The sequence below is a fragment of the Podarcis raffonei genome, chromosome 1 (assembly GCF_027172205.1).
Source record: "Podarcis raffonei isolate rPodRaf1 chromosome 1, rPodRaf1.pri, whole genome shotgun sequence".
In the NCBI taxonomy this organism is placed as follows: domain Eukaryota; kingdom Metazoa; phylum Chordata; class Lepidosauria; order Squamata; family Lacertidae; genus Podarcis; species Podarcis raffonei.
Genome location: NC_070602.1, coordinates 82,015,691 through 82,041,556, shown reverse-complemented (window position 1 = coordinate 82,041,556; position 25,866 = coordinate 82,015,691). Strand labels below are relative to the sequence as shown.

Here is a 25,866-nt window from a genome sequence, read left to right as displayed (position 1 = left end):
AACATATCAGTGCTGTGACAAGAGCAGACGCTGACCCTCTGCTGACCCACTAAAGCAGGGACAGGGAGCCCTTCAGACAGTCAGCCCATAGCCAGAGATGATGGAAGCTACTGTGCAGCAACATCTGGAGGGCCAGAGGTTCCCTGCATTAGGGGATGTCTGACCTGGATGCAGAAGACCACTGCTTGGGGTGAGGGAATGTGGACCCAAAAGGACAGCACAGGAGCTGCTGCTCTGTTTGCTTTTCAAAAGTAAAACGGGCAACGTCCATCCCGCCGGCTCACTGCTTCCCAACCTGACCCCCGCACCGCCCTCATTCCTCACAGGTTGTGTGAACCCCCCTCCTCTCGTACACGCGCACGGAGGGAGCGAAGAGCTCCCGTCCTCTCCCCTCGTCCTCCGCCTGGGCTGTTCTGCCCATCAACTCCCGCCAATTGGACAGCATGTCTACCTCACCGCGAGCAACGCTCACCTCCAGCCGCAGATATCAACCGGAAGCACGAGTTTCAGGCGCTTCCGCAGCGCGCCTTTCAGGGAAACCATAGAGACTTCCTGGCAGGTATAATGCCTTTCTAGGCGGCCTGTTTTTCCTTTTCCCAGCGAAGGACTATGGCCGGTGTTGCCATAGAGTTCAGGAGGGGGTGATGGACGTTGGGAAAGAGGCGGGATTTCCTCAGTTGCGCTGTCAATGGATGAGAAGCGGCTACGTCATCGCCCACCGCGGAGGGGCTTCTTGCCTCATGCCTGCATTATTTACCTTGTGTATTATTTAGTGCGTTTCTTGTCTGCCTTTGTCTGGAAACGCAGGCCGAAGGGGAGAGGGGTTGCAAATAAAAATGCATGGAGGATTGCAAGGCAACAAGAAGACGCAGCAGTTCACAGGAGGGGTTTTCCCTCCACTTCTTTATGTGTTTATTTTTTATGAAATCCAGCAAAAGCTGAAACGTGCAACACACACACACACGCTATTTCATAATTCATTACAGCAACGAATTATAAGATGAATTAAATATGCTGCCTTTCAAACATTTGTTTGATAACTGATCAAAAGGAGAGCGGAAACAGTTTGATTTGCTTATTTAAATACTCCACGGGTGGTACTCAGTTTTACTTAGAGTAGACCCACCGAACTTGCTGTTGTTTACCAAGCTGGAAAATAATAATAGACTCTTGGGCAGTTGTAAGTACAAATGGATTTTCAACAGATTACTTTCTAAAACGGAATTGCATGTTTATTTCTATCTGAAATAGGAATGCAGTAAGTTCTTTTCATATTCCAGGAGCTTTAAAGGCTGTGATTGTATGAATATTTATTTGATTATGGCCCTTTAGATTTAGTAGTCTTACTTCCGAGTAAATATGCACAGGCTTGTGCTGTGTGCTGCCTACTACATTGAACAACAAGACTTCTCAGAAAGCAAACATTTGTAAAAGGTTATATAACATGTAACAGTTAGACGTGCTTTTGTTTGTTTTTTGTTTGGTCAGCTCCTGAAGCAAGCTTTTAATATCTGACCTGGACAATTAAGGAATCAGTCACATAGTTTCACTGATCTTATATGCAGGCTTAAAGAAAAAGCTATATTCAAAAGCTGACACCTTTGGAAACAGAACCATCCTAAACCTTTCCATTTCTTTTATCAAGTGCAAGTAGATGTTCTTACTCTCCTACAGATTTCTGGAAGCATGCCCAAAATTCATGATTGCCTAACAAAAATCCCTGGGGGCATCTGTGTGACAATCCCCTGAAAAAGGACAGAAGGAGTGTGGCAGGTATTAAGTCACTGAAGGCATGACAGGAAAATGCTCAAATACTTGGTGATACTGGGCCAAAAAGGAGCAAGCCAGTACAGTCAGAAAAGGTTATTTGTTTATCAGCCTTTTATGTACAGTATTCTGTCCTGATGGTGTTAGAAGGAAGAAAAAGATCAGCAGCCATATTAAAGTAGAAACAGAACATATGACTTTGAAGGAAAACAGGAAAATCTATATTCCAACTCAAATGTACCAACTATACCTCAAAGTTCTGGTTGGACACTGCCTTCTCAGGCCTAGGGCAAACCTAATGACTTGTCTGCATGAAAAACAAACCCAGGGCTTTGAAATCTGAAAATATGAGTCATAATGTCTGGGGAAATGCTATTAATTTTGAGACTTTAAAACTTTACCCTGGACTCCTGGCTCTGATGTAGCTTATGCCCTGCTGCTTAACTGAGCTGGAGCTCTCTGCAGATTCATCCTTTTATGAAGAGCCCTTGCTGTGCTTTTCTGAACCTGTAACGAGACAGCCTAGAGAGGACAGACTGTCTGCACAATTACTTTCTGAGGCTAGATGCTTCTCCGCATTCCGAGTTTGCTGTCAGTCAGTGCTGGATAAAATTTGATTTGGCTTGTGGCTGATGTATTTCTGCAATGGGAAATGAGGTGGGCACAGACAGAAGCTGTGTTTGCCCAGTTCTCAATACACTGCCCTGAAAGGGGCAAATGACCCCTGTAAAACATAAAATGACACAAAAACAGTCTGGGGACAAAAATGGTGTGTTAGATCCATATTTAACCACCAAGGTTGTTATGTGTAGACTCAGCTAGATTGCTCCTGCTTCTTGCTGTTCGTATTCTGGCTGAAACAAAAATTGATGTCATACAAACAAGATGATTTGGGATGGAGCCACTGCTCCATGGTACAGCACTTCCTTTACACACAAAACGTCCCAGGTTCAGTCCCTGGATCCTGTTAAAAGACTCTGTAGTAGCAGATGGTGTAGCAGCCAATCCTAGTAGACTATACAGAAGTAGGTGGACAAATAGTCTGACTTGGTACAAGGCAGTTCACCTTGTTTATATGAGTTGCAGCTAGAGTCTAGCTTTGTTGCTTTGTGTGTAACTGAAGCTCACAGGGTGACCTTGGGCCAGTCACCATCTCTTAGCCTAACCTACCTCACAGGGTGAGGATGAAATGGGGAGAAGGAGAACCATGTACACCACCTTGAGCAACTTGGAAGAAAAAAGGTGGTATATAAAAGTACAGTGGTACCTTGGGTTAAGTACTTAATTCATTCCGGAAGTCTGTTCTTAACCTGAAACACCACTTTAGCTAATGGGGCCTCCTGCTGCCACCGTGCCACCAGAGCATGATTTCTGTTCTCATCCTGAAGCAAAGTTCTTAACCCGAGGTGCTATTTCTGGGTTAGCGGAGTCTGTAACCTGAAGCGTATGTAACCCGAGGTACCACTGTAATAAGTTAGAAAAAATTAAATAAATAAAACAAATATTTGTTTCCTTTGCACCCACATGTCTACATATATACTGTATGTAATCTGCTAGCAGAGAATATAATTTCATGCATTTGATGAAATGGATCCAGGTTACTGAAATCTTATGCCATAATATACTTGTTAGTGTTTTAGATGCTACATGACTCATTTCTTTTTTGCCTTTCTCTTTTGCGTTGAAAGTATTTATGTGCAGCACACTCTGTGACCACACAAGCCTGGCAAAAACTCTGTTGACAAGGTTTGAAGAAAATAAAGCACTGTGGTAATGCAACAAGACAGCCATTTTTGCTACAGGATAAGCTAATATTCATTTCTAATTCAGTAGCAGTTTCGAGAATCAGATGCAGAAGTGATGCAAACCTTAGAGACCATACAATGCAAGACAAACCTGAAACACATTGTAGTCCTTAGATTTCCACCCACCCCTTGACATTCACCACAATACATGATGGCACAAAGAAGGAAACAATGATGTTATCCCAGGGTTCATATTTATCTCATCATAAGTATACCATTGCCAAAGACCTGAACCCTATGCATTCAGAAAAAGACCTGTACTGTACTTGGTTGCTCACCTGAGGACATATTTACATCATTGGCTTAACTGACTTAAACAGGACAGCCATTAATAGTGAAAGTGGTGTGGAACTCTGATGACATTCTTTGCAATTGTGGGTTGAATTCACACTTGCTTTCAAATGATTTCTGGCCATTTTCAGATGACACAGTTGTAACATGGAAGCCTGCTCCACTGAGCTGGGAAATCTAGATTGGGCAAATTGCAGTCATTTATTTCCATTCATGGCTTGCAGTGAGATTTGAGCGCCGACAGCTGCCAAGCTTTTAGGTGAATTGTATGAAGTGTGTCACTAGAGCTATTTTCATCAGGCTGAATTTTGACACCCAAGTGACAAATTGGCTCAGTTTTCTTTCCAGCTCCTTGGACTCTTGTCTGCTTGGGGGCCAAAGCAGTGCAAGCGGTGATGTTTCTTGAGGCATTTTTCAACAATTTGGCAGGAGTTAACTCTTTGCTACATGGTTATATTTAGCCATGCAGCAGTTTGGTTCTTTTTATGTTTTGAAACAAATTTGAACCCACCCTTGTGTAGCCTTGTTATGCAAGCAGTGAATAAAGCAACTTCTGCCATGAGCCAACAATGTCTCCTGCCTTGATGGGACGCTCCTTCTCGATCACTTTGGTTACTCTCCATTTACAGTACTTAGGAAAACAAACAGGCATGGTGGAAAAGGGAAGAGGCCTAATCACACAGCAAATCAGTCAGACAGAACATGAACAACTTTTCTAACCACTGGGTCATTTTACCACTAGGGTGGTAACTTGGATCAGCAGTGGGAAGCCTCAAGGCGTCAGAAAGACCAGTAAAAAGAACATGATTGGGGGGAAGATGGTCAGGACCACCTCTGTGTGTCCACCATCTGTCTTGTACGATTCTCCTGTGCCTTTATTAGCTATTGGATATATAGCACTGGTCACAAGTGAGTCTTCTTCTGCCCTGACAGATTTCCCAGACATATCATACACTCACAAACACAGTTTGTGAACCAGGATAAAACAAAACGCTTCATAATACACTACCAAATCTGCCAGTCCTATTGCAGGTTACAAAGGGCCATGTGATATTTAAATGTAGGACTGTCTGCTCTTTGAAGCCCGGTCCAATTCTTCCTTCTCACTATACACACACCCCTTCCTGCTCCTGTTACAACCCTGGTTAAGGGACCCATTCAGTCTCTATTTGGCCACAAGAGGTCAGAGCTGCTTCAGAAATGAAAAGATGTGGTGGGAAGAGTGTTTACTTGAGTGGATTGAGTGGGTTTTGTGATGAAGAGGTTAATCCCATAGTTTTCACCAGGTTTTCACTGTCACCCTAGGAAGACATTTTAAAACAGGCTTAGAAAGGATAAAGTCCTTGGCAAACAAGGCATTCGAACCATGGGTTTCTCCCAACTGAGAACTATCGCAGTTTAGTTCCTATAGCAATGTTTATAGGAAACGTGCTCCGTCAGGCTGTGAAAGATGCAAAAAAGGACAGTGACAATATTTGTGTAGCTTGTGTTGCCAGCGAAACATTATTTAGGTCTCTGTCATTGAGGAAGATCTTTCCCAGAGGAAGCTGGACCGACACAGACTGGGATTCTATTCCTAGGGACTGCTCAGGTCAGAATATTAACATGCTTTGGGGTCTTGTCCCTAGGCTATTAGTAAATTTTCTATATGGTTAAGTACTAGCTGTATAATCTGTCCCTTTATGGAAATAAGGTTGCAACCCTAAATAAATTTGCTAGTCATTAAATTCTGTTTAATTCAGTGGCATTTCTGACCAGCTTTTTTGGGGGGGTAGGTTCAGACCACAAGGCTTGCTTGCCTTAGAAGAGTGGGTGCTTCCAACATCCCACATGCTACACAGCCATTTCAGCAGATGGCTGCTTTGCTCTCATATCACAGCAAAATACTGTTGTCTTGTGCCCAGCCAGTTTAGGACCTATACAAGTCTCACCCCATCTCAAGGATGGAAATGTGCCTTTATGAAGCTGCTATATCTCAGCTTGCCTCCAAACATTCTGCTCCTGTAGAATTTCCTCACCTTCCCAGGATAGAGACAGTCCTAGGGCCTTGCTGTGGGAACAATATAATAAGGTGTCAGAGAGTGGGAAAATGGGGCATAAAGAAGCACCCTGTTCCAGCCTTCCAGGCCCAGATATGAAAACAGAACCCAGATTTCTGTTCTTATTTACCGTATTTTTCGCTCTATAAGATGCACCAGACCACAAGAGGAAAACAAGAAAAAAAATATTCTGAATCTCAGAAGCCAGAACAGCAAGAGGGATCGCTGCGCAGTGAAAGCAGCAATCCCTCTTGCTGTTCTGGCTTCTGTGATAGCTGCGCAGCCTGCATTCGCTCCATAAGACGCACACACATTTCCCCTTACTTTTTAGGAGGGAAAAAGTGAGTCTTATGGAGCAAAAAGTACGGTATTTAGGTTTTGACAGCATGGGTACAAATTTCAACCCTATTTTCAGCCAGTGCATTGCAACTTTTTTAAAAAAAGGAATTAGAAAATTAGAAATTTATTTATTTGGTTTTTCAGATTAAAATTTTATAGTCACATATCCAACATACAACATAAAAACAAGATTCCAAGGAATCTCTTGGACTTCCTACTGTTAATCATTTGTTCCTGCATCTTTTATAATAATCCAAATCTTTTATCACTCCATTGTATCCAAAATTCACCATTAAACTATACCATTAATCCTACTAATGATTTTAACTGTTTACAATTGTCTTTAAGATAAGTTATAAATTTTCCCCATTCCTTATTAAAAATGTTGGTCTTCCTGATTCTCATTTGTTCATGCGTGCTCTCTTCAAAGTATTGTTTCCTTCTTTTCTGCCGGCTCCATTTCTTTTCATCTGAGTGGTCTCTGAATCCCTCTCTTCCGCCTTTCATCTAAATGCCTCGTGCTTCATAAAGTGTAGCCCTGTTGCTAAGAGCTCCAGGACTTTTGCCACCAATGAAATACATCTCGTTCCCAATGTACCTCTACGTGGGCAATGCCTCAAGGCATCGGGTCTCTTGCGGACATTTTGCTAGACAGCACTCTCCTCTATAGGGGAGAAAAATGTTTCCTGTGGTTCTCTTCACCAAGACCGGAGTTGCTCAGAGGCTGCTGGGAGAACTGATTTCTCTTTACCTTGCCCTGGCTCCATCTGCCCCTTCTGAGAAGTGGGAGCTGTGATTGAAAGAGGCACCTGTTGGCTTCCTGATAAAAATAGGAGCGTCCAGTTACCCATCACAGTAGGGAGGGTGGGTGTATCAACAGAGTAGTAAACAATGAGAAAAGGCACAGCATGCACAGTGGAGGGGGGAAGAGAGGCTGAGAGGAGGCCAGGAGGAGGAAGCAGGAGAAGGAGAGAGCAAGGGAGAGACTGAGCAGAAGACCAGCCGCTTGGTAGGTGCAACCTCATTTCCAAAGCCCCCTCTTTTCCCAGCAGCCCACTGCAGGGGTTCAGTACTCGGAAAGAACTGTTTGTGTGCATGTGTCTAGATAAGTGTTCATTCTGCAAACATGTCAGGATGGCCAAATGGTAGCTCTGGAGCCATAGTCAGGTCCCAAGTACAGCTCCTGGACACTCAAGAGAGAATGATAGAGGTGGAAGGAAAGTCCACCCTGTGCATTGCTCTCCTGTTCATTCAGGGCCCAAGGAGCAGAAACAGCCACAAAAAGTGAGACAAAGTTGGGCTACAGATGAGGCTGTGTGGGACTACTAGCATCTCTGCAATATGGAAGGGGCCTTTTCAGCGGTAACTCCCTCACTGGAATAGACTCCCAAAAAGAGTCTTACCTGGTGTGTATGCTGATGCTATTTGGTTGCCAAAGACCTTTCTATGTCTGTAGGCTTTTTAATATAACCTATTTTTACCTCTACTGCTCCTCTTTATTTATTTAACGTCCACACCACCTGCTTCTTCCAAGGAGCTCAAGGTGGTGTACATGGTTCTCCCCACACCCCATTTCACCTTCACAACAACCCTGTGAGGCAGGTTAGGTTAAGAGATGGTGACTGGCTGAGTGGCGATTTGAACCCTGATCTCCCAGTTCACAGTCCCACAATCTGAACATTACGACACTTCTACAGATTGCTTTTATGATGCTCTTTTAAACCCTGTTGTCTTCAGTGCTTTGTCTTAAATTGGGAGTCAATGAAAGACTGGGTAGGTTTCCCTAAATTATGAATATTAGAGTTGTCTCATATTTTATGGGCAAAGGTTCTGTTTCTTCGCCTTCTGAATTTTTGCCTGTCACAGTTGAAAGTGGTTTCTGGTGGAAAGATGCAGTGATGTGCAATACTGTACCTGCTGGATTTCTGGCTGTTGCACAGTGGGTTCAAGCAGGGGTAGCCAATATGGGGCCTGACAGTCATTGTTGCCCCACCCTCAACTCCCATCATCCTTGACCATTGGCAGTGTTGGATGAGGCTGGGGGGAGCTGGCTCTCAGGAGAGGGCTTTTGGTGAGTGGCTCTGGTTTAAACATATTGGCCACAGTGCCCTAAACCATTATTTGATTCCAAATGCACATATGCTGGCAAGCCAAGAAAATTCCATTATCATTATTTGTATGTATTGGGAAGTAAGGTACTTGGAGACAGCCTGCTTCCAGACAGAGGCTTAATTTGCAAACGAGACACTGAGATACTGCAAATGGGATATTGGCAACAGAGCTGGGGTTTCGGGTTGTTGGGTTTTTATTTATTTATTTACCAGCTTTTCCCTGGGAGAGGTAACTTCAGATGAAATGGGAGATATAGGCTGGCGTTTTAATGGCAACAAACTGGCTGCTAAGACCTTGTATGCGTGAAGAACAGTGATCCCACAATAAACCCTGTTTGGAAACACCCTCCCACTGTATTCAATGGGGCTTACCCTCAGGAAAGTGCGTATAATTCAGCCTTCATGATCTGCCTCCAACTATCTGGTAGTACAAGGAGCTGAGTTTGAATAAATCTCAATGGGCCAACTAGTTTTCTTATGCCTCCAATAATCCATTTCAAAATCTTGGAAGACGTACAATCACCCACCACCTTTGTGCACCTATATTCTCAGGGGAAAGATGAGCAGAGATGCCAAAGCTCCTTGGGCTCAATCTGGTTATGAACATAAGAAGAGCCCTGCTGGATCAGGCCCATGGCCCAACTAGTCCAGCATCCTGTCCTCACAGTGGCCAACCAGAGCCTACAAGCAGGATATAAGCATAACAGCACTGTTCCGTCCCCCCCGTCATGGTTTCCAGCCACTGGTACCCAGAATGATGCTGCCTATGATTGCAGAGGCAGACCGTGAACGAGGCAAAACCAAAGAGGCTTCCTTTTATGGCCAATGGCCAAAGGCCACGTCAAACTTTGCTCCCTTGCTTCCTGAGCATCCAGGGCAGTCTGTGAATTGGGGAATGCCTGTTGCTCAGTGGTAGGTCAAATGTATTATGTGTGAAAAGTCCCAGGTTTAACTCCCAGAATCTCCTGGTTAGGCTTCCCAGGCGAAAAAGAGGGAATTCAGCAGGTACAGTTACAGAAATTTCCTCTTTCACACTACTATTCCCCTGGCTTCTTTTTCATCTAGTCACTCGACTCCAGGAAGAGCTGGAAAAGACCTCTGTCTAAAACCTTGGAAGACCATTGGTTTGACTGGTGTAAGGGATCTTCCTTTATTTCTAACGAGCAGTTTAATTTGATGGAAGGAGTTTTAGGAGGGTCTCTGTGAAGACTGGTTTATTTCCAGCTTTACAGATTGGGAAAACAGCTGAGGCAAAATTCAAGGCAAAATTGATGCAGAGCCCCATAATTCCTGAGCTCACCCCATTATCCATTAGTCAGCTCAAACAACAGCTAACAGTTCTATTTCCTTCAATTCTAGGAAAACCTTCGTATGCATTGTGACTGGTCAGCCATACTAGTTGAAGGGTTCCTTTCTTCAGTGAACCCAAAGTTGCTCCCATCACTCAGTCATGCCACCACTGAGCACCCCTGAGCAGAAAAGAATGCTTGTGTAGTATTCACAGTCGGTCTAGTTCAGCAGATTTCCATGTCTGAAGAACACCAAACAATTTCAGACAAAGCAAGGATAGAAAGTGGCCATCACTGTCTATTGTGTGATGCCTATAGTTTTAACAATGAACTGTGGGAAGATGTACTTTCTTTGTCTATCCTGAATCTCACAACATCCAGGTGCTAGTGTTATGAGAGAGAGAAACGTTTCTCTGTCCACTTTTTTGCACTGTTCATGTTACTCACCTTTTCTGTAAGCCCAAAAGCCCCAAATGTCGTCAGCTTTCTTCATGGATGAGTTGTTCCACCCCCTTAGGTGTTTTGCTGGGATCCTGCACAAGGTCCCAGGTTCGATCCCTGGCATCACCCGGCAGGACTGGCAGATCCCAGTCTGAAATCCCGAAGAGTCACTTACAGTCAGTGTCAACAACACTAAGCTAGGTTGGCCAATGATCTGATTCAATATAAGGCAGCTTCCTAAGCTGCCATAGTGTGAGAATTTAGGGTGCCAATGAATTGTGTAGGTGCCTGTGGGAAATCTAAGAATGGAATAGCAATCGGTGGGTGAGGATAAGATTGAGGGACATTTGTAGGGACATGAGATCACAGCAGGGGCTGGCCAGGAAGGGCTGGAGGGGTGCAGGCGATTGCTTCTGCATAACTGCTCAGATGTCTTGATACTGAAGCTGCCAATACAGCTTTATTGGGTAAATTGCACAGTCTTAGCTGGCAGCAGAGCTGCCTTTCCCCTCTAGTCCTCGTTTCCTGTATAAGAGCTTCCTTCTCTGAAGGTGTCAGAATGCTTCCTAGGGTCTCTCTCTGCATAGGGCTCTGACAGGCCTTACTGTGCTAACAGCACTGCAGAAGCGTTAAGAACTGGGGTCGGTGTTCAAACCCTTTAAGCGTGGGCTGCTCTGACAACGAAGCAGCGTTAATGACAAGAGTGTTTATTTGAGGAGTGATGAAAACAAATTGTCAGTAAACTGAAGTCTGGGGTGAATGTGATTCAACCCAGCAATCTAAATGCATTCCCAGCCACCTAAGGTAATTCCATCCATACTCACACACACACTTAATGTCAATATTCCCACCCATACCCCAACTGCCATTTAGTACTTCCTTCAGCTCCCCGCTCCCTTACCTTAACATCCATTACTTCAATCGAACCCCCTCCCCTCCCTCCCTTCCCCTCCCCTCCAAACACAAACCCCAAACATGGTTCCTTAACAGCACTGTAAGATGGCACAAGAGCTACAAAAGAGTGATAAGAATGTGTGGCCTCCTTAACTGAAAGAGCCCGTTCATTTTCAATGCAATCCTACAAACGAATAGTGCTTAGTGGTATAATGGTGTTGGACTAGGACCTGGGAGACCAGGGTTCAAATCCCCACTCGGCTGTGAAGCTCCCTGGGTGACTTTGGGCCAGTCACTCGTTCAATCTCAGCCTTGCCTACTTCACAGGGTTGTTGTGAGGATAAAATGGGGAGGGGTATATGGACCACCTTGAGCTTCCTGGAGGAGAGATGGGATATGTAATGAATAAATACATAATCCCAAGTCCCACAGAGTTCAATGGGACTTATTCCTGGGTAAGAACATGTAGGATCATTGCCTTAGGAAGACTGAGCAGCTCTTTGCTCAGATGTTCTGGGCATCCTGACCTCTTGACTGTATCTGAAAATGTCAGAGGGTTATTTTTAGCAGGTGACAGCGCAGCTCACCTGCCCCTTCTCCCTATAATTGCCTCTTGCACGTTACATCCCTGAATCACTGGCTGCTCCTGGCGTTTGTCAGCAGGTTTTATTTAAAGATGATTTACTAAGTGACAAGGAAGGAGTGGGTAGGGGCTTACCCCTGCCTCCTCGCCTTAAAGGATCTATGAAGTTCTGCTTCAGATAGGTGGCTGCTGTTTTGCAGGGCTGACCAAAGTGTGAGGTGGCTACCTGAGGCAGCTGATTTGGGTTGTTATTATGAATGGACAGCACATTTTTAGTTACTTAATTTATTGTAATATATTTTCTGCCTGGGAGGGGTGCTCAGAGGATTTGCTGCCCCACATGCTCAACAACAACAACAACAATAATAATTTATTATTTATACCCCACCCATCTGGCTGAGTTTCCCCAGCCACTCAAAATAACTCATCCAGCTTTTGAGACTATTATGTACCTCAACTTGAGGCGAGGGCTCACCATTTGCTGCTCCACCTTGGGCAGCAACACGTATTGGCCCAGTCCTGGTGCAAGGCTTGCCAGGGATTCTCGTGACTAATTTAGCCTTCTGCGTAGCTCTGCCTGTCTCCGTAGAAAGAAGCTGGATTAGGACACATGTTGGGCAGGATCTACGCCAAGCCATACTTATGAGCCCACCGGATTCCTGAACTATAAGCTAGGCTGCTTCCTTTACTTAGACACAGGTTGATTCACATCAATGCATGCACCATTCACTGGAATATGTGAAGCAAGAAGATTATCCAGATGCTATTCTAAAACACCCAAGTATTCTATATTACCTTCTGGCTGAAAATTATTGTCTACCACATTGTGGGGATGGCGCAGTCACACCATTTCCTTGAGCGACAGAGACATTTAAAGCAGCACCATGCATGAAACAAGAATCTATGTTCACTGCCTCGAGTGTAATTACCTTCTCACATAGTTATATCACACACAGCAAGACCCCTGGCCTGGCTGGGCTCCTGCTGTGTAGCTTAATATTTCCAAAGCTCTTAAAGACTATTTATAACATACACCCAGCAGAGGGCATCCCTTTTACTCTCCCCCGCCCCTCCAGTACTGCTGGTGGAATTCTTGGTGAAACTTGAGAAGGAAGTATTTGTATTCCAAAAGGTGTAGTATAGCAGGGATGGGGGAATCCGTAGCTTTCCAGGTATTTGCTGGACTACAGCTCCCATCATTCCTAGACATTTGCTATGCTGGCTAGGGCTGATGGGAATTGGAGTCCCATGACAACTGGAGGGCCACCCCTCTTCTATGGGCCACCTCACACATGTATGCTAAGGTTACCAGATTTTTTTCAATGAGTCCTGGGACACTTTTCAATTTCAATGGATTTTGTATGGGGACTGGTTTGTAAATTTGGGGACTGTCCCCGGGGACGTCTGGTAACTTTAATGTATGCTGATCACAGGATGACTGCCACAGACACAGATTACTTGCATGTGTGAATAGGCCACCATAGATAGATTTGTCACAATGCCTCAAAAATCCAGTGCTTTTCAATGGAGTCGCTCATGTAGCTGCCGGTTATCAAGCGAAGAGAAGTCAAGTGTTAACTATGTACCTGGGGGATTGCGAAGGGCAGATCCTTGCTATACATTTAAAGCATATTCAACAAACATTTAAAGTGCATGACTCCCGCCGCCCCCCGCCCCAAGAATCCTGGGACCTGTAGAGAACTACCATTCCCAGCACCTTTAACAAACTACAGTTCCCAGGATTCTTTGGGGGAAGTCGTGCACTTTAAATGTGCTCCGGATATGCGTGAAATGTATACCGTCTGCCTGCCCTAATAGTTGCAACAGTTGGTATCAAAGAATGACACATTTTCGCCCTCTGATTTTCACGTTTTGTCCCTTGCCCTGTGAATTTCCAGAACTGGAGCTGGAAGAGGCCAGCTTCATTCTCCACTGAAGCAGCCAGAGGAACTTGACACCATGGAGGCCGAAGGCACCAAGGAGCAGCAGGTGGAGAGCCAGCAGATCAATGAACTGGAGCACCAGAGCGAGTCAGGAGATGCTCAGGTTGAGGCTCATGGAGAGAGTGAGGCTGGGAAAACAGAGGCTGCTGCTGGGAAGGAGACCAAGGATGAGAATGAGCCTGCAGGAAAGGCTTCGGGGGCCGAGGAGATGCTGGGATCTGAGACCAAAGAGAAAGCAGAGGAAGCCGGAGAAACCAACCAGGCAGCCTCTGAGGATAGAGTGGCCGTGGGTGTATCTGGAGCAGAGCCCAAGGAAGAAGCTGAGGTTTCTGGAACACCAGAAGAACGGCAGGAAGAGAAAGGAGCAAAAGCTGATGCTTTGGAGAGAAACACCAGCACTTCCAGCGCAGAGGTGGGAACAGAGTGCGTTTCACTCCCTGTCTTGTGCATCTCATTCCCCTGGCTGGCTTCTCTTGCTCTCTTTTAGCTTCTATGTTAGTTTCTTTCCTTTATAGCAGCCTTCACTGCTCCAGATGTTTTGGACTACAACTCCCATCAGCCCCAGCCACCACCCCAATTCTGTGTAGGTCTATTGCACCTCTTTGTCTTTAAGGTTCCGTGAGACCTTTTGCATTTCCATTAACACATTACTCCCAATAGTTAGCTAGTAGCTTTATATGCTGCCTTGAACCCCATATTGGAACTCAAGGTGGTGTCTATGGGATTTCTGGCTGGTCCCCCACCCCGGCAGTGGCCGGACACAAAAGCAAAGCAGGCCATGCAACTGCCAGGGGGCTGGACCAGCCGTCTGAGCCAGAAAGAAAAACAGAAGATGAACGAGACTGATTTTAGGAGGAATTTATGCACATACAATTGTGTCAGCCACTCGTTTCTGTCTCCATGTGTAAGTGGCTCCTTTGCAAAGCTAAGGCACCAGGTTTCAAAATAGTTTCTGGGAAACACTGAGGGTGCAGGAAATAACATAGATATGCTCTGGGAATGGTGAACAAGGTGACAGGTAAATGTCTCACCCTACAATTCGTGGAGACTATCCACAGGGCTTGGCTTATTTATAAGGTTTTCATTCTGTCTTATCGCATATGGCCCCAAGGCAGCTTACAATTGGTTGTTGGTGGTGCTGGGTGATACCTGGTTTTCAACACTGTAATATATCATCGACTAAACACCACAATATACCGATATATCACAATGTCTGAAATAAGGATGGAACTATGCAGAAGCGAATGGGGTAATGTCCTGGCAACTGCTCCTGATAGGGGGTCTAAAACTGATATACTTTTACTTACTGTTAACATATTGTTACAACTGTTATTTTATAGTACAGAAGAACAGGGGCAACAGGAATCATGAGAGAAGTGACGATCGGCTTCTTAGTTTTCCTCACATCACAATGTCTTTATACATAGCATGCAGACACTGTGATTCACAGTTTATCGCCATGTAAAATATAATGAAATTATGTCAGATATTATGAAACCATTATCACGATGTGGACTTCAAACCAATTGGGGATGATGTATTGATATATCACCCAGCCCTAGATGTTGGACTCCAGATTAATGTTGGGTTCACTCCTTATTCCACAAGACAGTGGAGCTTACAATAACCGCACTGAAAATGTGTTTTGGCTTGTCCCTTCTCTCTTATTCATGTAGGGCCGAACTGGCAGCACTTCAGATGAGCCTCTCTCGCCAGAACCAGAGGAGGAGGAAGAATTCTGGCCAGAATTCTCTCCAAGTTCTCCTGAAGAGAGCCCACAAAGCCCCACAGAGTTCAAAAACGTGGAGACGGGTAAGAAAAATATGATTCAGTGCACTGAAAATTTAAACCAGAGGTGGGGAACCTGCAGCCTATGAGCCAATCTTGACCTGCCTGACTGTTTTCACCAGGCCAAGCACACCCATTGGCTGACATAACCAGTGACATCAGTTGATGGGCGGGAGGACAGGGTTTAATCCTGCCTAGGTTGTGCTGCCCTATTCCCAGCAGGATCACACAGTCTAGGCAGCAGGATTTAATATTCTCTCATGAGCTGTTGAGCAGAGATTAAAACCCTTTGCCTGTTCTTTTCATTGGGCATGGGAGGTGAGCCACGGCTGCCACACCCACTTATTCAAGGTCACAGTTCTCCACTGCTGCCATCCACCTGTTCGAAGCAGTGCTGTTTGAAGCAGCCTCTGTCTCCTTTAAAGGATCAAAAGATACTTAGCAAAGCCACGGAGCGGATTTTGACAGGTGGTCTGCCCTGCCTGCCTGTCAATTATATACTATCACAGTGACATCACAGGATTGACAGATGTGTGGCCCCCACTCAGTTCTCAGATTGGGCCTGCAAGGCTGATCCTGAGAAGAATCTGTGCCGTGGAGCCAAAAAAAAGGGGGGGGGGAAGGTTCCCCATTTAATAGGAAGTACGAAATACACTTGAGATTAAAGCTCTAGGTGGCACTCTTGATTTATTGATTGAAAAGGTACCTTACATGGAATGTGGCAACAGACACAGAATCCTGAGAAACTCAGTTTTATTTTATTTAAAGCATGTTTCTAGCCCTCATCATTCTGAAGGCATAACTGAAAGCAAGCAGTAGCTTCACTTCCTACATACAGGAATTTCCTGCCTGACTGCATGGGATCCCTCACAGTCTTCAGTCACATTTCACAAGTTGGGAATGGGTGCAAAAGCAATGCCAAGAACAGTGATGGAGAAGTGTTCGGTGTCTGTGTGTTGTTTCCCCCTCTCCTCATGTCATTTCTCACATCATTTCAACACAAGTGTGATTTTTTTAAAGGTATAACTTTCTGTAATTCCATCTAGGAAGCACTCCTTCAGGCCCAACTGCCCCTGAAGCTGCCACGGGGAACAGCACCAGGTGAGACAGAGTCTCTGAGAGCAACCCTGGCCTAGTAGAGCTGTATTGTGTGACCCCTTGCTACACAGAAAGCACAGCTCAGCAATGATGGTGATGACAAAGATCCTGAACAATAACTGTTGCCTCATGGAGGAGTGCTGCTAGGTACTTAACGGGCTCCAGGCAGTCACAGGCCCACAACACACAAATGTCCATGAAATGCATAGTGTACCTCTGGGCATATTAAGATGCCAGGTTGCTAAGGGCTCACCAGCACTGCATTTTGCAATGCACCCAGACACCTTGTAAGCAAAGATAGATATATGGTTGGGGAAAGGGGCAAGAGATTTGGGGTGTGAGGGGGAAAGACCACCACCACAGGCCTGTGTGTTGGGCCTGGGGACTGGAAATTGAAACATTGCCCTGCAAAGAGCACCAAGTTGAGATTTTAAGCCAGCAAAAACTATACTGAGCAATGATGGGGAACTTGCAGACCTCCAGATGTTGGACTCCATCACCCCTGACCACTGGTCATGCTGGCTGGGGCTGATGGGGGTCCAGCCACATCTGGAGCACCCTAGGTCTCCCGCTCTTGCCATGGAGGACCACTACCATTGTAATATTTCCCCCTTCCCTCAGAGTGGCACTCGTCAGGACTGATGGGGATGCTTTTCCATGAGTGGTGAAGGGAAGGGCCTTCTCCTGGCCGCCATCTTGGCCTCTCCTCCTCCTACTCCTATTTTGAGAAGTTCTGGACTGAGAGGTGATCACAGGTCTACCTACTGCCATGCCCTCATCCAATACCACTCAGCCTTCTTGGGTTTGCTTGTTTGTTTACTTGCTTTTGGTTCTCAGCACTGAAGCAGTCCCAAAGGGGGATGAAAAGCAACTGCCAGCTGCTGAGGGAGCAGCCGCTGCCCAGGAGGAGAAGAAGAAGAGACCCACTTTTGACAGAAGAGAGATGACAAGGCCTCGTATGCCACCCAGAGCTCAGTCCCGCAAGGCCATCATGGATAAGTTTGGAGGGTAAGCCTGGGACTGCACCACTGGGTGCCTCCATTGCAATCCTTCACTGATTTTCTCTTTCTCTCTCTTTCTTCATTGTCCCACAGCCTTTGTACTTCCTGTGTAGCGCATGCATGCTTCCTTCTGCCAGAACTCCTAGCTAGTGCAATGCATTTTAGGAGCCGGCACGAAGCCTAAACCCACAAACATTGACTAGGTTCAAGGGAACTTGCTTTCAATTAAGGTACACAGGGGGCCAGCTTCAGTTGTTTTACACTTTTCATCAAACAGTACCACATTTGTATGCAGCCAGATATTATTTTATAATCTCTCTGTTTTAAAATGTTCATTTACCACCTGTCATTTCCAGGAGGAGCACAAGAATAAAAGCAGTGCAATAATTAAAATCAATAGCCAAAATATTTAAAATTGTTAACAGCAAGCTAAAAAAAAGAGGCCCGAACTATAGCATGTTCTTTATTCTGGTGCACGGTTAGCCGAACAAGGTAGAGAAGGCAGCTTTAAAAGATAGCTTTGTAAGAGATTGCAAAATAGATTGTTCCATGTTAAAGAGAAAGAGCAGGGCCAGCACCACCACCTGTCCTTCTCAGGTAACTGCCAGGGCCCTCAGCATTCTGGCACTGCTGTATGCTGCCCTGAACCACACTCAGTTTTTGATTCCTTGCCTCTGCACCAACTGGCTGGATCTAGGCACCCTCTTCATTTCACACAGCTTCCCCACATCCAAGCATTGCTCTGGGGCATTGTAAGAAGACCTAGATGTGCAGCACTGCTTGGAGTGCTGCCACCACAACCAGCTAAGCCTGCCAAAGGCAAGCACACCAACTCCTAGGGGCCAAAGCAGTGTGTGTGTGTGTGTGTGTGTGTGTGTGTGTGTGTGTGATATTTTATTAATTTTTCATTAATAATACTCCAGTTGATACAATGCCAAATCTTGCCACATCATAATACAAATAATAAAGCCAATTATACATTCCAATTTATATATTTTAAAAAGACCTCCCATGTTCTGGCCAGTCAGAGAAAGTTTTTGTTTCTTGTTCCTGCTTTTTCTGGGGCTAAAGCAGTTTTGGGCCCCTCAATGTTTTGTTTTGTTTTTGAGATGGCTGATCCCCCTCAATGTTCAGAGGATGTTCAGCTGCATCGCTGGCTCCTGGCACGTCATGTGGCATCGGGACGTCGCATTGGGCCCCCTCAGTTGTCTTGAGAAGATGGCGTCTCTGGCCAGGGGACACAGAGAGAGGAGGGGACCCAGCAAAAGACACGTTGCCCGGGTGGCCCTCAAACCTACAACTGGCCTGGATAGAGAGGCTTCTCTTGGGCAGATCAGTGAATAGATAAGAATCTAAGCAATCAACTAGAGAAAAGGCCGCAGACGAGGAACCTTATTATTGTGTGGACAACATTCCAGGTGCCACGTTACAGGGGTAAATGGGGCTGGAGGGAATAGTGGGTTGAGCAAAGGATGGGGCTCTTGTAGGCTACATTTCAACAGCAAAGAAGCCAACAGGTTCTGTACATGCATATCCCTCTCCAGCCAGGTAAACAAGAGGCATTATCAGAGTTCAAGGGCTCATTCCAGCCAGGCAAAAGCTCTCAAGGAAGGCGTGCAGCAGGGATGGTGAGGGGTGTAGCCAGGGGGCAGCAGACAAAGGCCTGCATTCATTCATCTAGCCTGAGGTTACTCATCTCAAGTATAGGACTTCATCCTAAAGAGGCAGATCTGTGCCCCCAAGGCTGTCCAGTAGAGAAGAATGGGGAAATATAAATCAAATCAGTTAAATTCTATATAGTCTGTGGATTTCTGAGAAGCATGTCTTTATTCTGGCTCTAGTCACTCATTATCTTCTCCCTCTTTTGGTCATTTCCCTACTTCCCTCCCAAAGGGCTGCAACCGGTCCTGCCCCCAATATCAAGAAGACAGGAGGTGCCAACACAGTGAAGACTATGTTGCTGGAGTGGTGCCGGGCGAAGACCCGTGGCTATGAGGTAATGAGTCTGTATAAACTGTGAAACTCAATGCCTCCTTAAGTGGTTCTTCAGCTCATGACCCCACTGTTCCCCAGGGATGCAGCAGGCACCCTCATTTCCCTTATGAAGATGGTGTTGGTCATGCAACTTGTGTGTGTGATCAACTGTTATATGACAATAAGATGATTTCTTGTGAAATATTAGTGTATTTTTTTCCTGGTACAGAGGAATGTTCCCTGTTCTTATTAGATAGCATCAACATCAGTGTGTGATCAATACTGTGTGATCTCCACAGTCAGTCCCAACAGGTTGTCAAAGGTAGCTGTCGCTCTCATTTTGTGTTAGGCCATGCCCCCCATGCCAGTCATTTTATGACTAGCACCCACAGCACTCTCAAAATTTGAAATGCGCCCATTGATCCAAAAGGTTGGCGATCCCTGCAATGCATGTTGGAATGCCTTGACATAAAACTACTGACCATAGAGGCTTGTCTGAATTGTTGCTGAGAAACTGCAGATCCAGCCAAGTCATGTGGCGTTTTTAAAGACTAACAAATGTGTTATGGCACAAGCTTTTATGAACTGCTACATTGCTGTCCCGATAAATTCCTTAAAGATGCCCAAAGACTCTTTTTTGTGTTTGCTGCAACAGACTCACATGGCAACCTCACTGGAAATTGAGAAAATGTCCATGAAAAATGAAGCACTTGGAACGTTCTAGAAGGGCTATATAACTGCTTCCATTTCCCTACACTTCAGATTGTGGTGGGTTATAAATAGGCACAACCTAACCTCAGGTTTATGTTAATACTCTGTGCTTATCACCCTCAGATACATTTTGTAATTCCTCAAAATAGTAGCACTATTTGTCTCACTCTCTCACACACAAATACACACCCCAGAACAGTGCAATCTTGCCAAGAACAAACTGTTGGAGAAAATGTACCTATAAACCAAACCTGAGATTCTCCCTACACAGAGGTGCCAGCCACAATGACAAATTCGTGGGATTTCTACCCACAGGTTGTTGGTTTTTTTAAAAAAACATCAAAGCAAATAGTAATGCATCTTTCAAGTTCCATTTGGTCACTTCTGAACTTCTGTTTCAAAGCAGTAATTGCAATATTCCCACAACTGATTATCAAGGAGCAAAAGCAGTCTGAGCTGCTGTTTGGATTTAAAAGGGCTTTGGTAGACGCTAACAATCGTGCAAGTCTTTTTCCTGACTTTAGATACTTGCTAAGCAGGCAAGTAATTTCGTTTATTACAGATTCAGCAGTCGTTCCTTCTACACATTTGTATTTTAACTGTGGTGAAAACCTGCCTTTCCCAACCATTTCAGTATTATACATGGTAATGCCATGACCACAGCTATACCAGACATCTTCAGCGCAAACAGATACGTATTCATGAGTCTCAAAGCAGAAAGAGGCAGTGTGGTTCAGTGCTAGAATGTTGGTTTGGATGTTTCCATTCCCACTCAGTCTTGATGCTCTTTTGGTGCCTAACCTACATCACGGGGTTGTTATAAAGATTTTTTTAAAATAAGAACTCCATTCACATGACCCTGAAACGATTGGAAGTAAAGAGGGACATAAATGGGATGGACAAATAAGCAAACTGCTGCAGATATGCTGCTAATCATAATTAACACCTCTTGCAGCTGCTGGGGTGCAGGGCGTAGAGATTGAGTGTAAGCCCAAGGAGAGAAGACAGGTGGGCCCCGTTTATGTTTCTCTTTCTCATCCCCAGCACGTGGACATCCAGAATTTCTCCTCCAGCTGGAGCAGTGGCATGGCCTTCTGCGCTCTCATCCACAAATTCTTCCCGGATGCTTTTGACTACGCTGCACTTGACCCAGCAAACCGCAAAGAGAACTTCACTCTGGCCTTCTCCACTGCAGAGTAAGCACCTTCCCAGACCCCAAGACCCCACAAGCATAGGGCAGGTTGGGCTGGGTGGAAGAGCCAGGCCACACTTCCACGTACCCACATCCTGGTGATTGTGGGTGCATTGCTGTTTGCTGCAGTGAACATGTAAACAAATTTATACTGTACCTGTTTCAAATTGATAATAATAATAATTCCCCCAGCCACTCTGAGCAGCTCCCAACAGAATAAAAAGGCGATAAAATATCAAATATTAAAAATTTTCCTAAATATGGCTGAATTCAGATGTCTTCTAAAAGTCAGATAGTTGTTTATTTCCTTGACATCTGATGGGAGGGTGTTCCACAGGGCGGGTGCCACTACCAAGAAGGACCTCTGCCTGGTGCATGTAACAACATTTAGGCCTTATCTACACTTACCTCCCCCCCCCTACTCTTTCTAGGCACAGGCCCACACTTTAAAGCTCTGTGTCCTTGCAAAAGCCCGCTCTTTAAAGCTGAAGCGCAACAAACAGCAATTTGTGTTTTCCACAGATTGTTGTTTGCTTGGATTCAGATTTAAAGAACTGGCTTTCACTGGGAAAATGCCAAAGCAAAAAACGGGGGGGGGGCACTCAGACACGGAGCTTTAAAGAGTGGACTTGTCTCTGCAAACTGCAGAGGAAAAGTTATGTGTGCATAACAGCAATCCAAAGCACAGCTAAACCATTTCAAACAACTGAGCAACAAAAAACAACAAAGCAATAGTTGTACATTTCAGCACAGGTTAATATCAGAGTGCAACAACAACACTTGGGTAAATAAACTTTGCACCAAAGAAATACCAACATGGGGGGGGGGGGGCGGGACAGGGTGCTATACTCAAGGAAGCCATTTCTCCTGTCTCTTGACCTCTGTAAGCAGGGTGAGCTGGAGAAGGGCCTCAGAAGGCGATCTCTGCATGCAAATAGGCTTGTTTGGGAGTAGGACAGCTTTTCCCATGCCGTGCCAGCCATAGGGAGCTGTAGTCCAAAACCTCTGGTCTCTTTACACCTTCCGCATGTGCCTGAGGAACATGGCGTAAACAAAGCCAGAGTCAAAAAGCACTAATAGGGATGTCTCGCCATCTGTACCCTAGCATGTAATGTATTATATGGCCAATGGTTTCTTCATGAGTGGGGAACCTGCTGCCATCCAGGTGTTGCTGGGTTCCCAGTACCAGCAGCCCCAGCCAGCACAGCCAAGGATGTTGGGAGTTGGAATTCAGCACCCAAAGCACTGCACGTTACACACACACACACACACACACACACACACACACACACGCTTTAGATCACAGTTCTCTTTGATCCCGTGCCAACTTTCCAAAGTCAAAGGGATGGGGCGGCTTCACTGTTTTTTGGTTTAAGAGTTATGTTCAAGAGATTCCCTATAGCATCTGTGAAGGTGAAAAAGGTGCCAAGCTAAATCTGGATGCTCTTTGCCATCCTCTTCCCAGGGAGCTTGCTGACTGTCCCCAGCTTCTGGATGTGGCCGACATGGTACGCATGAGTGTCCCTGACAACAAATGCATCTACACCTACGTCCAGGAGCTTTATCGCAGTCTGGTGCAGAAAGGGCTTGTGAAGACCAAGAAGAAATGAGAACGGAAGGCAGGCTTGCGTTTGAGGCTTACTGGAAGCTGGAGGGAAGGTTCGGCAGAACAGGTGAGAAGGGCTTCATGGAGGACCTCTTCACTAAGTGAGAGCATAATATAATGGCCAGTAGGGGACGCGGGTGGTGCTGGGGTCTAAACCACCAAGCCTCTTGCGCTTGCTGATCAGAAGGTCGGCGGTTCAAATCCCCTTGACGGGGTGAGCTCCCGTTGCTCTGTCCCAGCTCCTGCCAACCAAGCAGTTCGAAAGCATGCCAGTGCAAGTAGATAAACAGGTACCACTGCAGCAGGAAGGTAAATGGCATTTCTGTGTGCTCTGGCTTCTGTCATGGTGTTCTGTTGCACCAGAAGCATTTTAGTCGTGCTGCCCACATGACAAGGAAAGCTGTCTGTGGACAAACGCCGGCTCCCTCTGCCTGAAAGCGAGATGAGTGCTGCACCCCATAGTCGCCTTTGACTGGACTTAACCATCCGGGGGTCCTTTACCTTTTTATATATATATAATGGCTAGTAGAAATGGGGGACAGGACACTGGCTCAGTCATTATCACATTTCTGGAAGGAAGCAACCTTATTTTAACATTAATACCATGCCTTACAGAGCGGTAAGTTATAAAAAGCTCAAGAAGGATGTCAAAGACAGAGCCATGGTTTAAATCAGGGCTGCCAAACAGAATTATCTTATCGAATCCTGTGACTTCCCCAGTGAGGTCTTTGGCCTCCCTACCTCATGCTACACAATTTGCTGAACCACCTCTAGAGTTTGGAAATGATGTGTATAGTAGAGCCAAAGGGATCACCCACCAATTGCATGTCTCAAATTAGCCCCACACCCCATTAGCAGGAAAGGTATCAAAGCATATGACATCTGCAGCCAAGGGTGTCATGTTGGTTGGTGGTATTTAGTCAGTAGAAAAGGATATTTGGATGAGAGGGGCATTAAAGGTGGCAGGACTGGGTGATGATGGATAGCTGTTTTGGCTGAGAGGGATGGTGGCAGGTGTTTTGGCATGCAAGAAGCTTTTGGAGGTTTGGCAGTGGCTAGTGGGAAGAGGGGCTAAAGTGGGAGGTTATGAGCTGAAAGTGGGTACCCAGCATAGGAGTGTGAAGTGGCAATTGCGGGCAGCACTGGTGACAGGATAGTGGCAGGCAACATGTGGAAGCAAGGGACATTGCTAACCATAATCCTACTACTGGTCTCCTCCTCCAACCCAACCAGGGCAAACAAACCAGTGGGGGTTTTGGTGCAGATTATGGGTGTGGTCCATCTGTATCTTATTTGCAGGTAAGATGCCCCCCCAACCATTTTGGATTCTCCTCCTCTGCACTGGAAATTACAGCTTCCCTTAGGCTAAAGTGGGCTCAGATTCAGGATTTTCTTCTTTTGCTTTTCAGAGAGAAGGCGACATGGGATGTCCCCTGGTCTCTATTCTGCCATTTCTTTTGCGCTGCACTGGATCAAACCAAAGTGGCTTTTGCTCTAGCATCTAAGTCTGCTATACACAAACTTTCTGCCTGTGTGCTTTTGAGATGTGTGGGGAAAGGGATCGTTAACTCTGTCCCGTAGGTGCTTCTAGTCACCTTCAGCAATCTGGCCTCCAAGGAACCAAAAGGCTCTGTCATAAACGGGCATGGCGTGGAACAAGGAGGTCTCTCCAGAAATTGCCCATTACACGTACTATTCTCTTGGCTGCAAATGCTGGCAAGTCCTCCTCCAACCCGTGCTGTGCTTCTCTTTAACCTTGCTCACTTCTCCTTACCGAGCATCATTAAAGCACAACTGTTTGAAGTCCAAGGCAACTAGGCAGTGTCTGTGATTCCCGCCCGCCCCAAAAGCAAACTACAGTTCAAGCCCCATCCATCAATGGTGAGGTTACCAAGGAGATAGTATGAACAGCTCTCCTTGAAGATATTAAGCACAAGGCACACTAGAGCTGTGCAGCGTACAGGGAAAACACAACCTCATCCGATGCCTGCTTACTAGGAGGGAAGCCCCATGAGAGACTGTGGCCAGGGAGGAATATGGCCAGAGAACCCCAACAGCAAGAGGTCCAGCAGAGTGAGAATGAGAAAGACCAGCTGCCACAACAGAAGGAGGAAGAACATTTTTTATTAGAAAATGCATTTACTCACATATATCTGTGCAAGGCATTCCCATTTCCTAGGGTGTAAGATTCCACTGAAGCAAGAACTTGCCTCTAAATATGTTCTGCTTAGAACAGAACAGTATAAGTGATTTAAAAATAAAATAAAATCTAACTTCAGATTTTTGGCAACATAGGCCAATTGTTTGCCAGCTCCACGTTTGCCCGGCTCTACTCGGAAGAGCCTTCCAGTTCACTTATCACGTCATTACTTACCTACTATATTTCAAAATCTCCAAGCTAAATTAGGGTGCTTCCAGGCAGTGGAGCGTTGCCCATTAGGGAGAATGGGGCATTGCCCCACCAACTTCAGTCTGCCCTCAACCAGTCTCCCACCTGCCTACCTTCTTACAACCAGTCCAGGGAGTGCTCCTAGCAGCCAGCTTCCCCCTTCTTAGACTCAATGTTGCCCTTGTAGGACTCAGCAGGAAGGAGGATGTAGTCAAAACTAAAATGAGCTGCCTTTGCCTATCAAAGGCTCTGGCTCCACTTACTGCTCCCTCTGCCTTCTGTCCCAAGAGTCCCAGTGGCCACTGGCCATCTCTGCTTCCAGTTCCAGACATGGACAATTAGCAGCACTCAGTCCTCACTGCTGTGTTTTAAGGTGGAAGTAGAGTAGCTGTTCAGAGAGTGTTAGAAATCTGGAAACAGAGGCAGTCCCCATCCCCTTTCCTCAACCCCAAATGTTGCAGGTAGGGGGAGATTTTCATTTCCTTTCGTCACTGAACTCATGATTATGATGTTTTCTCCCCTCCCTCCAATTTGGGGTCAGAGAGAGACAAGAAATACATGCAAGGCAGTTCTATTTGGAAAGGGAAGAATTAAAATGCCAAGTT

At 45.7% G+C, this 25,866-nt stretch overlaps 2 protein-coding genes across 8 annotated transcripts in view; one reads left to right on the top strand and one right to left on the bottom strand.

The window, feature by feature from the left end:
- The window catches only part of TIMM10 (translocase of inner mitochondrial membrane 10), a 238,798-nt gene that overhangs the window by 5,684 nt on the left and 207,248 nt on the right, over window positions 1–25,866 (bottom strand). The window contains exon 1 of one of the 7 annotated variants that reach the window (XM_053398328.1): window positions 473–565. The exons of 4 other annotated variants lie outside the window; for them this stretch is intronic. The gene's annotated coding sequence lies outside the window, so the exon portion shown is untranslated. Of the gene's footprint in view, window positions 1–353; window positions 376–472; window positions 566–25,866 lie in introns of those variants that run through there. 2 more of the 7 variants (XM_053398338.1, XM_053398346.1) reach the window with 2 other exon arrangements.
- SMTNL1 (smoothelin like 1) lies at window positions 7,123–24,681 on the top strand. The gene is made up of 9 exons (XM_053398196.1): window positions 7,123–7,250; window positions 13,458–13,914; window positions 15,179–15,314; window positions 16,337–16,391; window positions 17,226–17,396; window positions 19,283–19,385; window positions 21,119–21,270; window positions 22,732–22,939; window positions 24,282–24,681. Exons 2-8 carry the CDS (start codon window positions 13,519–13,521, stop codon window positions 22,874–22,876), a joined length of 1,158 nt encoding a protein of 385 aa, XP_053254171.1. The 5' UTR covers window positions 7,123–7,250; window positions 13,458–13,518; the 3' UTR covers window positions 22,877–22,939; window positions 24,282–24,681.